The following is a 13035-nucleotide window of genomic DNA, read 5'->3' on the forward strand; positions in this document are numbered from 1 at the left end:
CCAGCCCAGAGAGCATCCCGCTCACCTTGCTGTTCATTCAAAACAGCCTGGCCATTCTCTTCTTTACCATTTTCATGGTCCTCCACATTTCCTTCAAGTCATTGCATCTCCTCTTGAACCGAATCCTTCTCTGCTCAATTTCCATCCTGCGCCTTCTGGCCTCTTCTTCAGCTCTCCGGGCCGCTGCTCTCTGCTTCATGGCCGCCCTTCTGCGCCTGAACCAGAGGAACAAAGGCAGGAAGAGCAGTTCAGCAGCAGCCCAGTAGGGCCCCTGCTGCACGGCTGCCGAGAGCAGGGGTCCCCAGGCAGGCTCGGGTAGCTCTGGGGTAGCCTGCTCCAGGTCCTCTTCGCTCAGCTCTGCATCGTCATCCGGAATGATCACCAGGGGCCGCAGAAAGTGGAAGATGAGCACCGCAGACAGAACAAGGACTGATTTGGACACCATGGTCTGCAGGAGGAGAGACAAGGGTTTCACTGGGGCTACAAGGGAGCTGTGGGGGCTGAAGGGAGGCCCGGAGGCGCAGGGCTGTGAGGGCAGGAAGCAGAGGGCCCCAGAGAGCTGGCAGGCAGCAGGGCCTGTCCCAGTGGGGCAGCAGCAGCCCCGTGCCCTGGCCAAGGCTCTGGCCCGAGGGGCTGGCCCTGGATGCAGGGGGACAATGCAGGCCCGAGTGCGGCGCTCGTGCCCCGGGCCTGGCCCAGCCCGGCCCCGCCACGTGTGCACTCACCGCTTGCCAAAGCAATGCTGGGCCAGCGTTACCTGCGGGGGCCTGTTCTAGCGGCCCCCATTGTGACACGCTGCCCCTGATGTCACCCGTGCCAGAGGCATCACAGCCAGGCAGCCCCACCCTCGGTCCCCAGCCCAGCTCAAGGGCTGTGAGTGGGCCCAGCAATGAAAGCCCTGGCACCACCAAGTGCAGCCCCTCTGGGAGGGAATAGGTTTCAGGAGCTCCCTTCTCAAAGCAGGCAGAAGCTCTTGCTGACCTCTTGTCAAAGAGAAAAGAATATAACAAATAATGCTGAATATGTTGAATGATATCAACTATGAAAGCACCAGAGGTACTTTCCTCATGGTGCTTCTCTGAGTGAGATTCAGTGGAGCCTGCTCAGTTTTTTCTTGCTTGACTATTCCTGGATTAAGCCCCTCCAAGACCTCTGTGAAACCTTCCCATTATCAGACAAAAGAGATAAGGAACTTTAGCCTAACTACCTCCAGCCTCCTTCAGATCAATAAGCAGAAGATGGACAGTTCTGGCAGACAATTTGTGTTTCATTGCACAAGAGTTGCACTCGTGTGTTATTAGGGTATGACCACTACTCTTGTGCCTGAATGCTCATGCCGGGGCACGAATGTGGTGTCAAAGTGCATTCATGTGCTCCATGCTGCATGGAACACCCGTGTGCAGGAATGCAGAACACCTTCCCTCTGAAGGGATCTGCTGTGGCAAGGCCCCCTCTGGTTTTCTCCTCCATAGAGCAGTTTGCCTGGAGTGTGGGCTGATATTCCCTGGGCATCGTCCTCCTCATCCTTGGGATCCCCTTGCAGAGCCTCAGCCCCTGCGTCCTGTCAGGGCCCCAGGGCAGGTGGGATATTCCCAGAGCAGTGGGGCCGCTGTGTCCCCATTCCCCCTGTCCCTTATGTCTCTGTGTTGAGGGGGGCACAGAGAGGATGGGGACTCCTGGCTGCCCTGTGTCCTGTCTGCCTGTGGAGCCTGTCCCAGGACAGCTGGGCTGTCATTCCTGTCCTGTGTCCCCCTGTCCCTGCTGGCCCTGCTGTCATGGCCTACTGCAGCGTTCCACACCCTACACAGCCATGGTGGCTCCTGAGCTCTGCAGGGACTAAATGACAGTCTGAGTGGGGGCACTCCTGGTTTTCTTGCATTTGGCATCCCGCACAGCAGAGGATGGATCACAGCCCCAAAGGAACAGCTGCTAGAGGGGAGGAAAGGAGCCTCTGCGTGGCCAAGGGGTGCTGTGGTGCCCCTCTGTCAGGAATTCCCCACAGCTGACACCTGAGCCCAAGGTGGACACTCACAGACACAGAATTTGTTCAGGTATTGCCTTTATTGGATGTTTGCGCAGACAGAGACTGTCAGAGGGAACACACTCTCCCAAGAGAGGAGGGCAGTCAGTGTCATTATCAAATCACAATAATATATTTTACAAATTGAAAGTATCAAATTGTGGTTATAGTCAATCCTATCTAAGCAACTATCTTATATATTGTTTTATATTAATATTAATAAAACAGCTTTCTTAATAGTGATGATTATGCAAAATTCACTGCTTAAGATAAAAATATAGCATATTTCAATTGTGTTGAGTTAATATAATTCATACTCATTTAGATGAATTATAGGAATTATATAATATGAAGAATAAGTGTTGTTACTTAGTTAATACTTATTATTACAATATTGATATCTAACTGTAGTATTATTCTACAAGAATTCTATTAAATATTGAAATATATTTTAAAATAAATTAGTTAAAATATTTAAAATATTTCTAAACTATTGCCCAATTTGAATCAATCTCGAGGCATTTAGCTGGGTCCTCCTTCAAATGGCTCTGTCCTCGAGCAAATGCAAAGCTTCTGCATGGAAAAGTGGAAAGAGAGACATTAATGTAGATACAGTTACTGTAGATACAATGAAGAGCTAGAGCGAAGAGGGGCAGGGCCTGGCAGGAGCCCTGAGCCTCTGCCCCGGCTTTGCAGGGCTGTGCTGGGCAGCAAGCGCAGCTCTGTGCGCTGGCTGCTCACAAAGACGTGCGGCTGGCCTTGGCCAGCCCAGAGAGCATCTCCAGCAGGAAGCTTTTCTTCACACAGACCACTGCCCGTGCTCCTCCAAAAGCCTGCCCAGCCTACCTTCACCATGCTGTTTGTTTCCCTATTCATTTGAATCAGCCTGGCCATTTGCTTTTCCAATTCTCTCATGGCCTTGCGCATTTGTTCCATGTCTTTGTTTCTCTTCTTAAGGAGCCGCCTTCTGCGCTGGATTTTCATTCTCCTCCTTCTGGCCTCCTCTGCAGCTCTCTGGGCCGCTGCTCTCTGCCTCATGGCCGCCCTTCTGCGCCTGAGCCACCAGCCCAAAGGCAGGAACAGCATCTGAGCAATTGCCCAGAATTGCTGCAGCTGCTGCAAGGCAGCCAGGAGCCAGGCTCCCCAGCCAGGCTGAGGTGGCTCTGGGGGAGCCGGTTTCAGCTCCTCCGCATGGTGCTGCACATCCTCATGAAATCTGTTCACCATGGAAAGTGGGAATGGGAAGATGAGCAGCACAATCACAGCCAGGACTGATCTGTCCGCCATGGTCTGCAGGAGGAGAGAGACAAGGATTTCACTGGGGCGACAAGGGAGCTTGTGGGGGCTGAAGGGAGGCCCGGAGGCGCAGGGCTGTGAGGGCAGGAAGCAGAGGGCCCCAGAGAGCTGGCAGGCAGCAGGGCCTGTCCCAGTGGGGCAGCAGCAGCCCCGTGCCCTGGCCAAGGCTCTGGCCCGAGGGGCTGGCCCTGGATGCAGGGGGACAATGCAGGCCCGGGTGCGGCGCTCGTGCCCCGGGCCTGGCCCAGCCCGGCCCCACCACGTGTGCACTCACCGCCTGCCCAGGCTGTGCTGGGCCAGCGTTACCTGCGGGGGCCTGTTCTAGCGGCCCCCATTGTGACACGCTGCCCCTGATGTCACCCGTGCCAGAGGCATCACAGCCAGGCCAGCCCTGCCCTTGGTCCCCAGCCCAGCTCAGGGGCTGCGAGTGGGCCCAGCAATGAAAGCCCTGGCACCACCAAGTGCAGCCCCTCTGGGAGGGAATAGGTTTCAGGGGCTCCCTTCACAAAGCAGGCAGAAGCACCCACAACATAGTATCAAAGAGAAATTACTATAATCAATTATTTTGAAAATGATATACAATACTGATTGTGAAAGTACCAGAGAATTTCAGCTGCTTTGCGGAAGTGTCACAGAAATTGGCCACTCCTGTTGTCCTGGAACACCAAAACAATGTCTAAGGATCTCATGTCAAAGTGTATTCATGTGCTCTAAGGAGCAGGGGGCATCTGTGTGCAGTAATAACAAAAACCTATCCCTCAGAAGGGATCTGCTGTGGCAAGGACCCCTCTGGTTTTCACCTTTATGGAGCTGTTTGCAGTCAGAGTTTGGGCTGTAGTAATATTAGAGAAAGCTTCACTTAAAATAAAGCACCATCCACCTGCTTATACTTGGGTTCTTCATGCAGAGCCTCAGCCCCTGCATTCCGTCAGCTGCCCTGGGCAGGTGAGATATTCTCAGAGGAGAGGGGCTGCTGTGTCCCCATTCCCCTTGTCCCTTACATCCATGTGTTGAGGAGGGCACAGAGATGATGGGGATTCCTGCCTACCTTGCATCTTCTCTGCCTGTGGGGCCTGTCCCAGAGCAGCCAGGCTGTCATTCCTGTCCTGCGTCCTTCTGTCCCTGCTGGCCCTGCTGTCATGCTCTCCCTTCTGTGCCTGCTGCCTGGCCCCAGAGCAGGGTCCCCCTGCGCGTGGCCCCGGGCCGGCCGCGTGTCCCCAGCGGGCTGTGCCCAGGCAGCTGCCTCAGCCGTGAGGGCCGCAGAGCTGCGGGAGCCCACGGCTCTCTGCCGGCCGCCCTGCAGAGCTCCCAGCTCCAGCTGGCAGGGCCTCAGCGCCCGCCCCGCGCCCTGCCGCAGGCACGGACGGGCCAGGCCCCGCTTGCTGCCCTCATGGAGGCACTCCTGGCCCCAGCGCTCTCCAGGGCCTTCTCCAGGGGCACCTTCCTGCGGCCTTTGAGTCCCTGCTCGGGAGCCAGCAGAGACCTGCAGAGGGGCTGTTGCCAAGGGACTGCAGGCACAGCGCCGGGGCCAGCGGCTTCCCCCTGACACAGGAAGGGCAGCCTTAGGCTGGAGATGGGCAAGGAATTCTGGCCTGGGAGGCTGCTTGGGCCTGGCCCACGCTGCCCACAGAAGCTGTGGCTGCCCCATCCCTGGCAGTGTTCCAGGCCAGCTTGGATGGGCCTTGGGGCAACGTGGCCTGGCGGAAGGTGTCCCTGCCCTTGGCAGCAGGGCTGGAACAAGACAATCTCTAAGGGCTCTTCCAAGCCAAGCCATTCTGGGATTCTGTGATCAGAGGGGCTGGGGGCAGCTCGGCCTAATTTCTCTTGCGAGCCAATTCAGCACTCTGAGGTTGATTTCAAGCAGTCTGTTCATGAGCCCAGAATGCACAGTGTGTGGCTGTGATTGAACATTACTCTAGGCCTGGCTGAGATCAATAAAACCTTGCACACTCCAGATTCTGCAAAACTGCATTTTATTGAAACAAGAGCAAAGTGTTTTCCAGCTTGCCACTCATAAATACCCGAACACTAGAGCATTAATATGAGTCCCAACACATAACGACACTAGATACGGCTTTACACGTATATAAAAATGATATAATATATGTAATATATTATAGGCATGCGGTATATAATATATATTATACAGTTATATTCCAGTATAATTTATACAGCACATATATATCCTATGTATATTATATATGTTATAAATATATCTATTTTTTGGAAAGCCTTCCAGACATAAATGTACTAAGAGCAACAATATGGGTCACAACAGATAGTGACACTAAACACGTGCTCTACTCTTACTATTTAAACATAATTACACATCCAACTCTTTAAAGTTACTTTTTCTCCTGACATCATAACTACATATTTTGTGTATTTTATATTATTTCTTTTAGTATCTTGGTTTTTTATGGTAATTTACTAGCATATATAATATGTAAATACTATAGTCTATACTAGGAATACACAATATATATATCTATGAAATAACAATCGAGATTCCTCTATATACAAAAGTTCAGGTCATCTCCAACACTGGTGGTCCCATGCTGATGTGAAGGTGTCCCTTCCAGGAAGAAGGAGAGGCTCCATCCCATTGACTGATCCTGGGCCAGCAGTGCCGATTTTTCCTCTTGGTCCTTCTTGCCCTGTTGCTTTTCCTCGGTCTCACATTCCCGCTTCTGTCGTGCTTGAAATTTTGCTCCTTTTCAAAGGCCGGGAAAAACTGCACATTGCAGGTGGGCTTTGGAGATGTTGGCCCTGCTTGTACGGCACATGTTCTCTTCATGTGCTTTTTCAGCAATGGGAGAGTTCCTAGGCAAGCAGGGCTCAGTGCGGTCCAGGCGCTTTGTTGGGAAATGAAATGATGCCAGGAGGTAGAACACACCCGCCCGTGGCCCTGCACCTGCTGAGGCGGCAGGAGAGGCAGTGGGGCCTTCGCCAAAGCTTTGCAGGCATCCTCTTGTCCTGAAAGCACCAAAGGGGGACTGCAAGGTGGTTCTCTGCTGCCAGCTGCGAGCAGCACAAGCACAGCTCTGTGCTCAGAGCCATAACTCTTCTCCTTCATCCGGTAAATCCTCAGCAAGAAGGATTCTTCTGAACCACTTGTACAGAATGCGGTACTCATACAGTGCATGGGTGTGGGCACGTGGCTGCTGCTCCAGGTGCTGGAGGAGATTGTATGGCTCAGCTCTTTGGACATCTGCGGGTAGACTGATGTCCTGAGGAAGCCTCTGATTGCCCACAATGAAGTGGTGGAGGCATTTTGCTCGCAGACATAAGTGCAGGCTGTTGATGATATCCAGCAGTCGTACCACGAGATCTCTCCTGCGCCACTCTGAGACGGGTGTGATGTTGAGCAGGTGCATGACAATGGTCTTCATGGTGTAGGTGGAAAAGCTGAAGCCCAGTGAAAGACGGGTGAAGAACTGCAGACATTTGAGGTGCAGGCTGTCAGGGGGGGCCTGCCTGGCAATGTGCTTGAAGAACTCAACCTCTGCCACAGCATACGACTCGGGCCAGGTTGTGCTTGCTGTGTAGGCCTCTCTAGGCTGGCTGCACACAAAGATGGCTGAGTCACCTCTCCGCACGCCGAAGAACAGCTCAATCCTGAAGCTTTCCTGCCCGTAGGTCACCTTGAATTGGCAGGAGCGTGTGGAGGGCATCACCGATAAATGCCAGTTGTGCGACTGAGGCAGAGCTGGCCAGATTGCTCTCACCAGCTGGTAAAACCAGCGGGCAGTTTTCTGCACGTCGAGGTAGGAGCCGGTGCACAGGGTGTCTAGGAGGCTGGGATCCTGACTGCTCCTCAGCTCCTCCTCGGGGTGGTGCAGGAAGCACAGCATGTCCTCAGCCTGCTGCTCCCCGGTGCAGGTGCACTCCAGCTGCACGCGGACACGGAAGTTCCTCACGTGCCTCTGCTCTTCACTCTCCAGCTCCAGGTGGAAGCTGTGGCCTCGAGGAGGAGTCATGGGGATGAGCATGCTGTAGACAACATCCTGCTCACGGGGACTCCAGCCTTCAAAGGCACTGCCCACCCCGATGGCTCGTTGCAGGACTGGGTAGAAACTGTTTGAGAGGACATGGCCAAAGTAAATGGCATAATTATCCATGAGGTCAGCTGTCCACTCACAGCCTCCCTGCAGGTCCTGTTCAGGCCACTGGATGCGCTCCATTACAACTTCTCCAAGGTAATCGTCGAAATCATCCTCTTCCTCTTGGACTTCATCTGCAACGTCGTTGTCGTTTTCTGCAATTGCAGCCTCATTGACACCCTCATTTCCAACGTTGTCTTCTTGGTTTGCCTCAACATTGCCCACTTCCTCTTCATCTGCTCCACGGTTTTCTTCTTCATCCTCCTCTCTTCTCTGGCTGCTTTTCCACCCAATAAACCATAGGACCAAGAGAAGGACCAGGAGCACAGCAACAGCTAAGAGCTGCAAGAGCTGCACCTGCTTCACCTGCTCCTGGGTGAGCTGTTCCACCTCCTCCTCCAACTGAAGCCTCTCCCATTCCAGATGCATGGCACGCGCTTCCATGCGCAGACGTGTTTCCTCATCCAAACCGTCAGCCACGGGCTGTGGGTACTGGATGAGGCTTTTCAAGAGCACAAAAAGGAATGCTATGGGATCCATGGTCTGCAGGAGGAGGGAGAGAAGGCCATGAGTGTGGTGGGGATGGACACAGCTACTGGTTGCTGGAGGGAGGATCCTCAGGGATGTGGGCGCAGGAAGGACAGGGCCCCACACAGACAGCATGCAGGCAGCAAGGCCTGTCGCACTGCCCCAGCAGCTCCAGCTCCTGCCCTGTGGCCTGCCCAAGCTTCTCCTAGGAGGGGCTGTCCCTGCATGCAGAGGGAGAAGCCAGCCCCAGGTGCAGCATTTCTGCCCCAGCCCTTGTTCCCAGCCCAGCCCAGCCCCACCACGTGTGCACTCACCGCTTGCCAAAGCAATGCTGGGCCAGCGTCACCTGCGGGGGCCTGTCCTAGCAGCTCCCATTGTGACACGCTGCCCCTGATGTCACCTGTGCCAGAGGCATCCCAGCCAGGCCAGCCCCGCCCTTGGTCCCCAGCCCAGCTCAGGGGCTGTGAGTGGGCCCAGCAATGAAAGCCCTGGCACCACCAAGTGCAGCCCCTCTGGGAGGGAATAGGTTTCAGGGGCTCCCTTCACAAAGCAGGCAGAAGCCCCACTGATATGTTTTCAAAGAGAAAAAATTGTTATCAATAATATGTTATATGATACATAATATTAATTTTGAAAGCACCAGAGGTGCTTTTTCCAATTGGACTAATTCTTTTATGAGTGGGGTTGGGTGAGGGTTGCTCAGTTTTTCCTGCTTGACTATTCCCGGGTCCAGTTCCTCCAAGACGTCTGTGAAATCTTTCCATTTTCAGACATTAGAAATAAAGAATTGTAGTGAAACCACTTCCAGTCCCCTTCAGATCAAGAAGATTCAGAGTGACAGTTCTGGCAGAGAATTTGAGCTGCTTTGGACAAGAGTCGTGCCCCTGTGCTAGCAGGGACTGGCTGCTTGTGTTGTTCTTTGCATGAACAGAATCTTCATTGCGTCCCCTGTGAACACATGGAGGTCACAACAGCAGTGCCTTTTGCCTGTTCCCTGCCCAGCCAGACCTTCCAGCCCAGGTGAAATGCCCAGCATGGCCTTTGAGAACAATGGCATTGCAGAGCAAAAAGCATCTGTGCAGGTGCCATATGGAGTTGGCTGCTGCACCAGGAAGGCCACTGAGAGGAGGCCACTGCTGCTCTTGTCACAGCACTGCTCTGCAGGGATGTCCCTTGCCCTGCTGAGTCCCACATCTGCCCATCTTTTTGCCTGTGGTCTGAGGTCAGGTAGATGCCATCTGCTCCCAATCCAGCTGCTCCTTGGTAGATGCATAGATATGGAATCTAAAACCTTGAGTATCCCCTGAGTAGCCAGGCATTCAGCTGTTCAGTCCATGTTCTCCTTCCCAAGACTCTGACCCCTTTGCCTGCAAGATTAGTGGAGATTAGAGTGGTGGAGGGAGCACAGCACATTCTCCCCTGAGCTGTTCCCTCCACATGAGCCCTTTCCACAGAGATGCAGACCTTCCTCCCAGGCATCTACCCTGCAGTGTCCAGCTTCCAGGAAGAAGGTGTGCCCTGGAAGATGGTTCAGGGGGAGGAGCATGCAGTACACAACATCCTCCCCACATGGACTGCAACCTCAGAAGGCACTGCCCACCCCAACAGCTTGTTTGGCAGAAGACAGAAACTGTCTGACAAGCTGAGTCCAAATACATGTGTCAAGTTGCCCATCAGGTCAGTTATCATGGCCCATCCTCTGTACAAGTGCAAATCAGGACACTCTTTTAGAAAAGAACATGCTTCTCTAGAAGTCTTCTGAGCTTTCAACATCAGTGTCTTCTTCATTTGCATCACCAGTGCCTTTCCTTAATTTCCAACATCATCTTCTTCATTTGAAACAACTCTGCCACTGTTTCTTCATTTGAAACATTGCTGTTGTATTCCTCCACATTCACATCACACTTTACTTCACTTGCATTCTCACTGCCTTCTTTTCCTTCATTTCCAAAATCATTGTCTTCTTTATTTGCATTAATATTGCTACTGCCTTCTTCATTTCCATGAATGTTGTTTCCCTCCACATTTGCACAGTCACCTTTCACTCCTTCCTTTGCAAAAACATTGTCTCATTTCTTCCTCTTCCAAGTTGTAGCTGGAGCTCTCCTCCTGGCCACTGCTGCCTGCGGAGAGTTGGGTGCAAGAAGAACTGGCACAATCCAGATTTTGGAACAATAGGGTGTTACTGAAGTATAGATTCCCTAAATGCAGTGTTAATATATGTAGCTACCTATATACAGTTAAATATAGATGCAGTTAATTTAAATACAGTTCATACATACTGATATATACTGTCATCAGACAGCTCTGTGTCTCAGGATCCCTCTTGAGCCACAGTGGAAGGGGTGTTCAGGAGGTGCATCACAACCATCTTTAAGATGTAGGTGGAAAAGCCTATGTCCACCAGGATGTGGGTGAGGAGCTCCTGCACCAGCAGTGCCAGCTGTGCTGCTGGGCGCGCCCTTCCACGCGCCTGAGGAACTCAGTCTCTGCCACAGCGTTGTCTCAGGGCACTTTGAGCTAGGCATGTATCAGAGACTGAAATGGGATATTTGATTATTCAAGCTTAACTGTCCATTTGCTTCTGCACTACTTTCACTGTCCTCCACATTTCCTTCATCTAGTTGAAACCCTTCTTTAAGCAAAGCCTTCTCTGCTCGATTTCCATCCTGCACCACAAAACCTCTTTTTAAGCTCTTTGGGCTGCTGCTCTCTGCCTTTGGGGCTGCTCTTCTGCACCTGAGACACAGCCCCAAAGGCAGGAGCAGCAGTTCAGCCACAGCCCAGAAGGGGCTGCCCCAAGGCAGCTGCGAGCTGAGCTCCCCGGCCAGGGTCAGTTGGTTCATGGGTGCCCTGCTCCAGGTCCTCCACATGCTGCTGCCACAAAACCTCATCCACTCTTTGTACATTATTTTTGCCTAATATTGCAAAACTATATATATAACACAGACTTTTACATATATACATATTTTATATATAAAAACTTTATAGGTATGACGAAACTGGTTAAAGATAAGTATAGATACAGGTAATTTATATACAGTTCATATGTACACTCTGGTCAGGCAGCTCAGCTGCCATCAGACAGCCCTGTGCCTCAGCATCTCTCCCAAGGGCTGCAGAACAGGAGTTGTCTGAACCCCTGTGGCAGCCCAGTGTAATCATGGATGGCCTCAGTGTGGGCACCTGGACCATGCAGCAGGAGCCAGAAAAGCCTTGGTGGTTCAGCCACTCCACAGTCCGGTTGCAAGCCAATCTCCACAGGAAGCCTCTTGTTGCCTACAACAGAGTGGTCAAGGTCTGTCTTCTCCAGGCAGAGCTGCAGATGCTCCAAGACATCCAGCAGGAAATTCCTCCTGAGCCACCCTGGCAGGGGTGTTCAGGAGGTGCATCGCAACCATCTTTAAGTGGAAAAGCCTATGTCCACCAGGATGTGGGTGAGGAGCTCCTGCACCAGCAGTGCCAGTGCTGCTGCTGGGTCTGCCCTTTCACGTGCCTGAAGAACTCAGTCTCTGCCACAGCGTTGTCTCAGGGCACTTCGTGCTCGGCATGTGTCAGAGACTGAAATGGGATATTTAATGACTTATACTTCACTGTCCATTTGCTTCTGCACTACTTTCACTGTCCTCCACGTTTCCTTCATCTAGTTGAAACCCTTCTTTAAGCAAAGCCTTCTCTGCTCGATTTCCATCCTGCACCACAAAACCTCTTTTTAAGCTCTTTGGGCTGCTGCTCTCTGCCTTTGGGGCTGCTCTTCTGCACCTGAGACACAGCCCCAAAGGCAGGAGCAGCAGTTCAGCCACAGCCCAGAAGGGGCTGCCCCAAGGCAGCTGCGAGCTGAGCTCCCCGGCCAGGGTCAGTTGGTTCATGGGTGCCCTGCTCCAGGTCCTCCACATGCTGCTGCCACAAAACCTCATCCACTCTTTGTATATTATTTTTGCCTAATATTGCAAAACTATATACATAACACAGACTTTTACATATATACATATTTTATATATAAAAACTTTATAGGTATGACGAAACTGGTTAAAGATAAGTATAGATACAGGTAATTTATATACAGTTCATATGTACACTCTGGTCAGGCAGCTCAGCTGCCATCAGACAGCCCTGTGCCTCAGCATCTCTCCCAAGGGCTGCAGAACAGGAGTTGTCTGAACCCCTGTGGCAGCCCAGTGTAATCATGGATGGCCTCAGTGTGGGCACCTGGACCATGCAGCAGGAGCCAGAAAAGCCTTGGTGGTTCAGCCACTCCACAGTCTGGTTGCAAGCCAATCTCCACAGGAAGCTTCTTGTTGCCTACAGCAAAGTGGTCAAGGTCTGTCTTCTCCAGGCAGCATTGCAGATGCTCCAAGACATCCAGCAGGAGATCCCTCCTGAGCCACCGTGGCAGGGGTGTTCAGGAGGTGCATCACAACAGTCTCCTCCTCCAAGCTGCTGCTGGAGATCTCCACCTGGTCTCTGCTCTGTGCCTCACAGCTGCTTCTGCTGTGGCTACACTACAACCCCAAGAGCAGGAGCAGCGCTTCAGCAGCAGCCCACAAGTGCCAGTGTTACAAGTCAGCCCAGAGCAGGGCTCCCCCAGCCCTGGCACTCTGCCCCAGGCTGTGCTGCACCAGCTGAGTCACCTCCGCTCCAGGTAATCAAAGCGCTGCTCCGTGCACTGAAATGTGACATCCATACCAACTAACCTCCACCAGCTGCAGGGACTGGGTAAGGCTTTAGAAAGCAAGAGAAGGATTATTGTCCCTCTGTCCTCTGCATTCTCCAGTCCCAGACTCCCTTTTCTGCATCCTAACTCTTCCAAGAACTCTGTGAAACTTAGAGGAGAGGGGCCGGCTCTGGCATGACTCCCACAGTGCCTTAAGTCCCTGTGTTTAGGTGGGCACAGAGAGGATGGGGACTCATGCCTGCCCTGCATCCTGCCTGCCTGTCTGTCTGTCAGGCCTGTCCCAGGGCAGCTGGGCTGTGATTCCAGTCCCCTGTGTCCTTGGCCCTGTTCGCCCACAGCCCTGCTCCCTGGGCAGAGCCTTTACGCCTCTGGAGGAAATGGGCCCTTGTCATTCCTGGGTTCTTGGCAGAGGT

General features: G+C 52.7%; 1 protein-coding gene and 1 long non-coding RNA gene across 2 annotated transcripts; both read right to left on the reverse strand.

The window, feature by feature from the left end:
- Positions 1 to 2042: 2042 nt before the first annotated feature.
- LOC135302049 (uncharacterized) lies at positions 2043 to 3305 on the reverse strand. Its single transcript, XR_010363733.1, has 2 exons — positions 2867 to 3305; positions 2043 to 2593 (listed from the first exon to the last, which is right to left on the reverse strand). It is a non-coding gene; the product is annotated as an uncharacterized LOC135302049 (long non-coding RNA).
- A 1967-nt stretch (positions 3306 to 5272) lies between these two features.
- Positions 5273 to 8043, reverse strand: LOC135302050 (inositol 1,4,5-trisphosphate receptor-interacting protein-like 1). The gene has a single exon (XM_064422603.1). It carries the CDS (start codon positions 7957 to 7959, stop codon positions 6367 to 6369), a length of 1593 nt encoding a protein of 530 aa, XP_064278673.1. The 5' UTR covers positions 7960 to 8043; the 3' UTR covers positions 5273 to 6366.
- Positions 8044 to 13035: the final 4992 nt, after the last annotated feature.

This window comes from Passer domesticus, chromosome 6 (genome assembly GCF_036417665.1).
Source record: "Passer domesticus isolate bPasDom1 chromosome 6, bPasDom1.hap1, whole genome shotgun sequence".
Lineage (NCBI taxonomy): Eukaryota > Metazoa > Chordata > Aves > Passeriformes > Passeridae > Passer > Passer domesticus.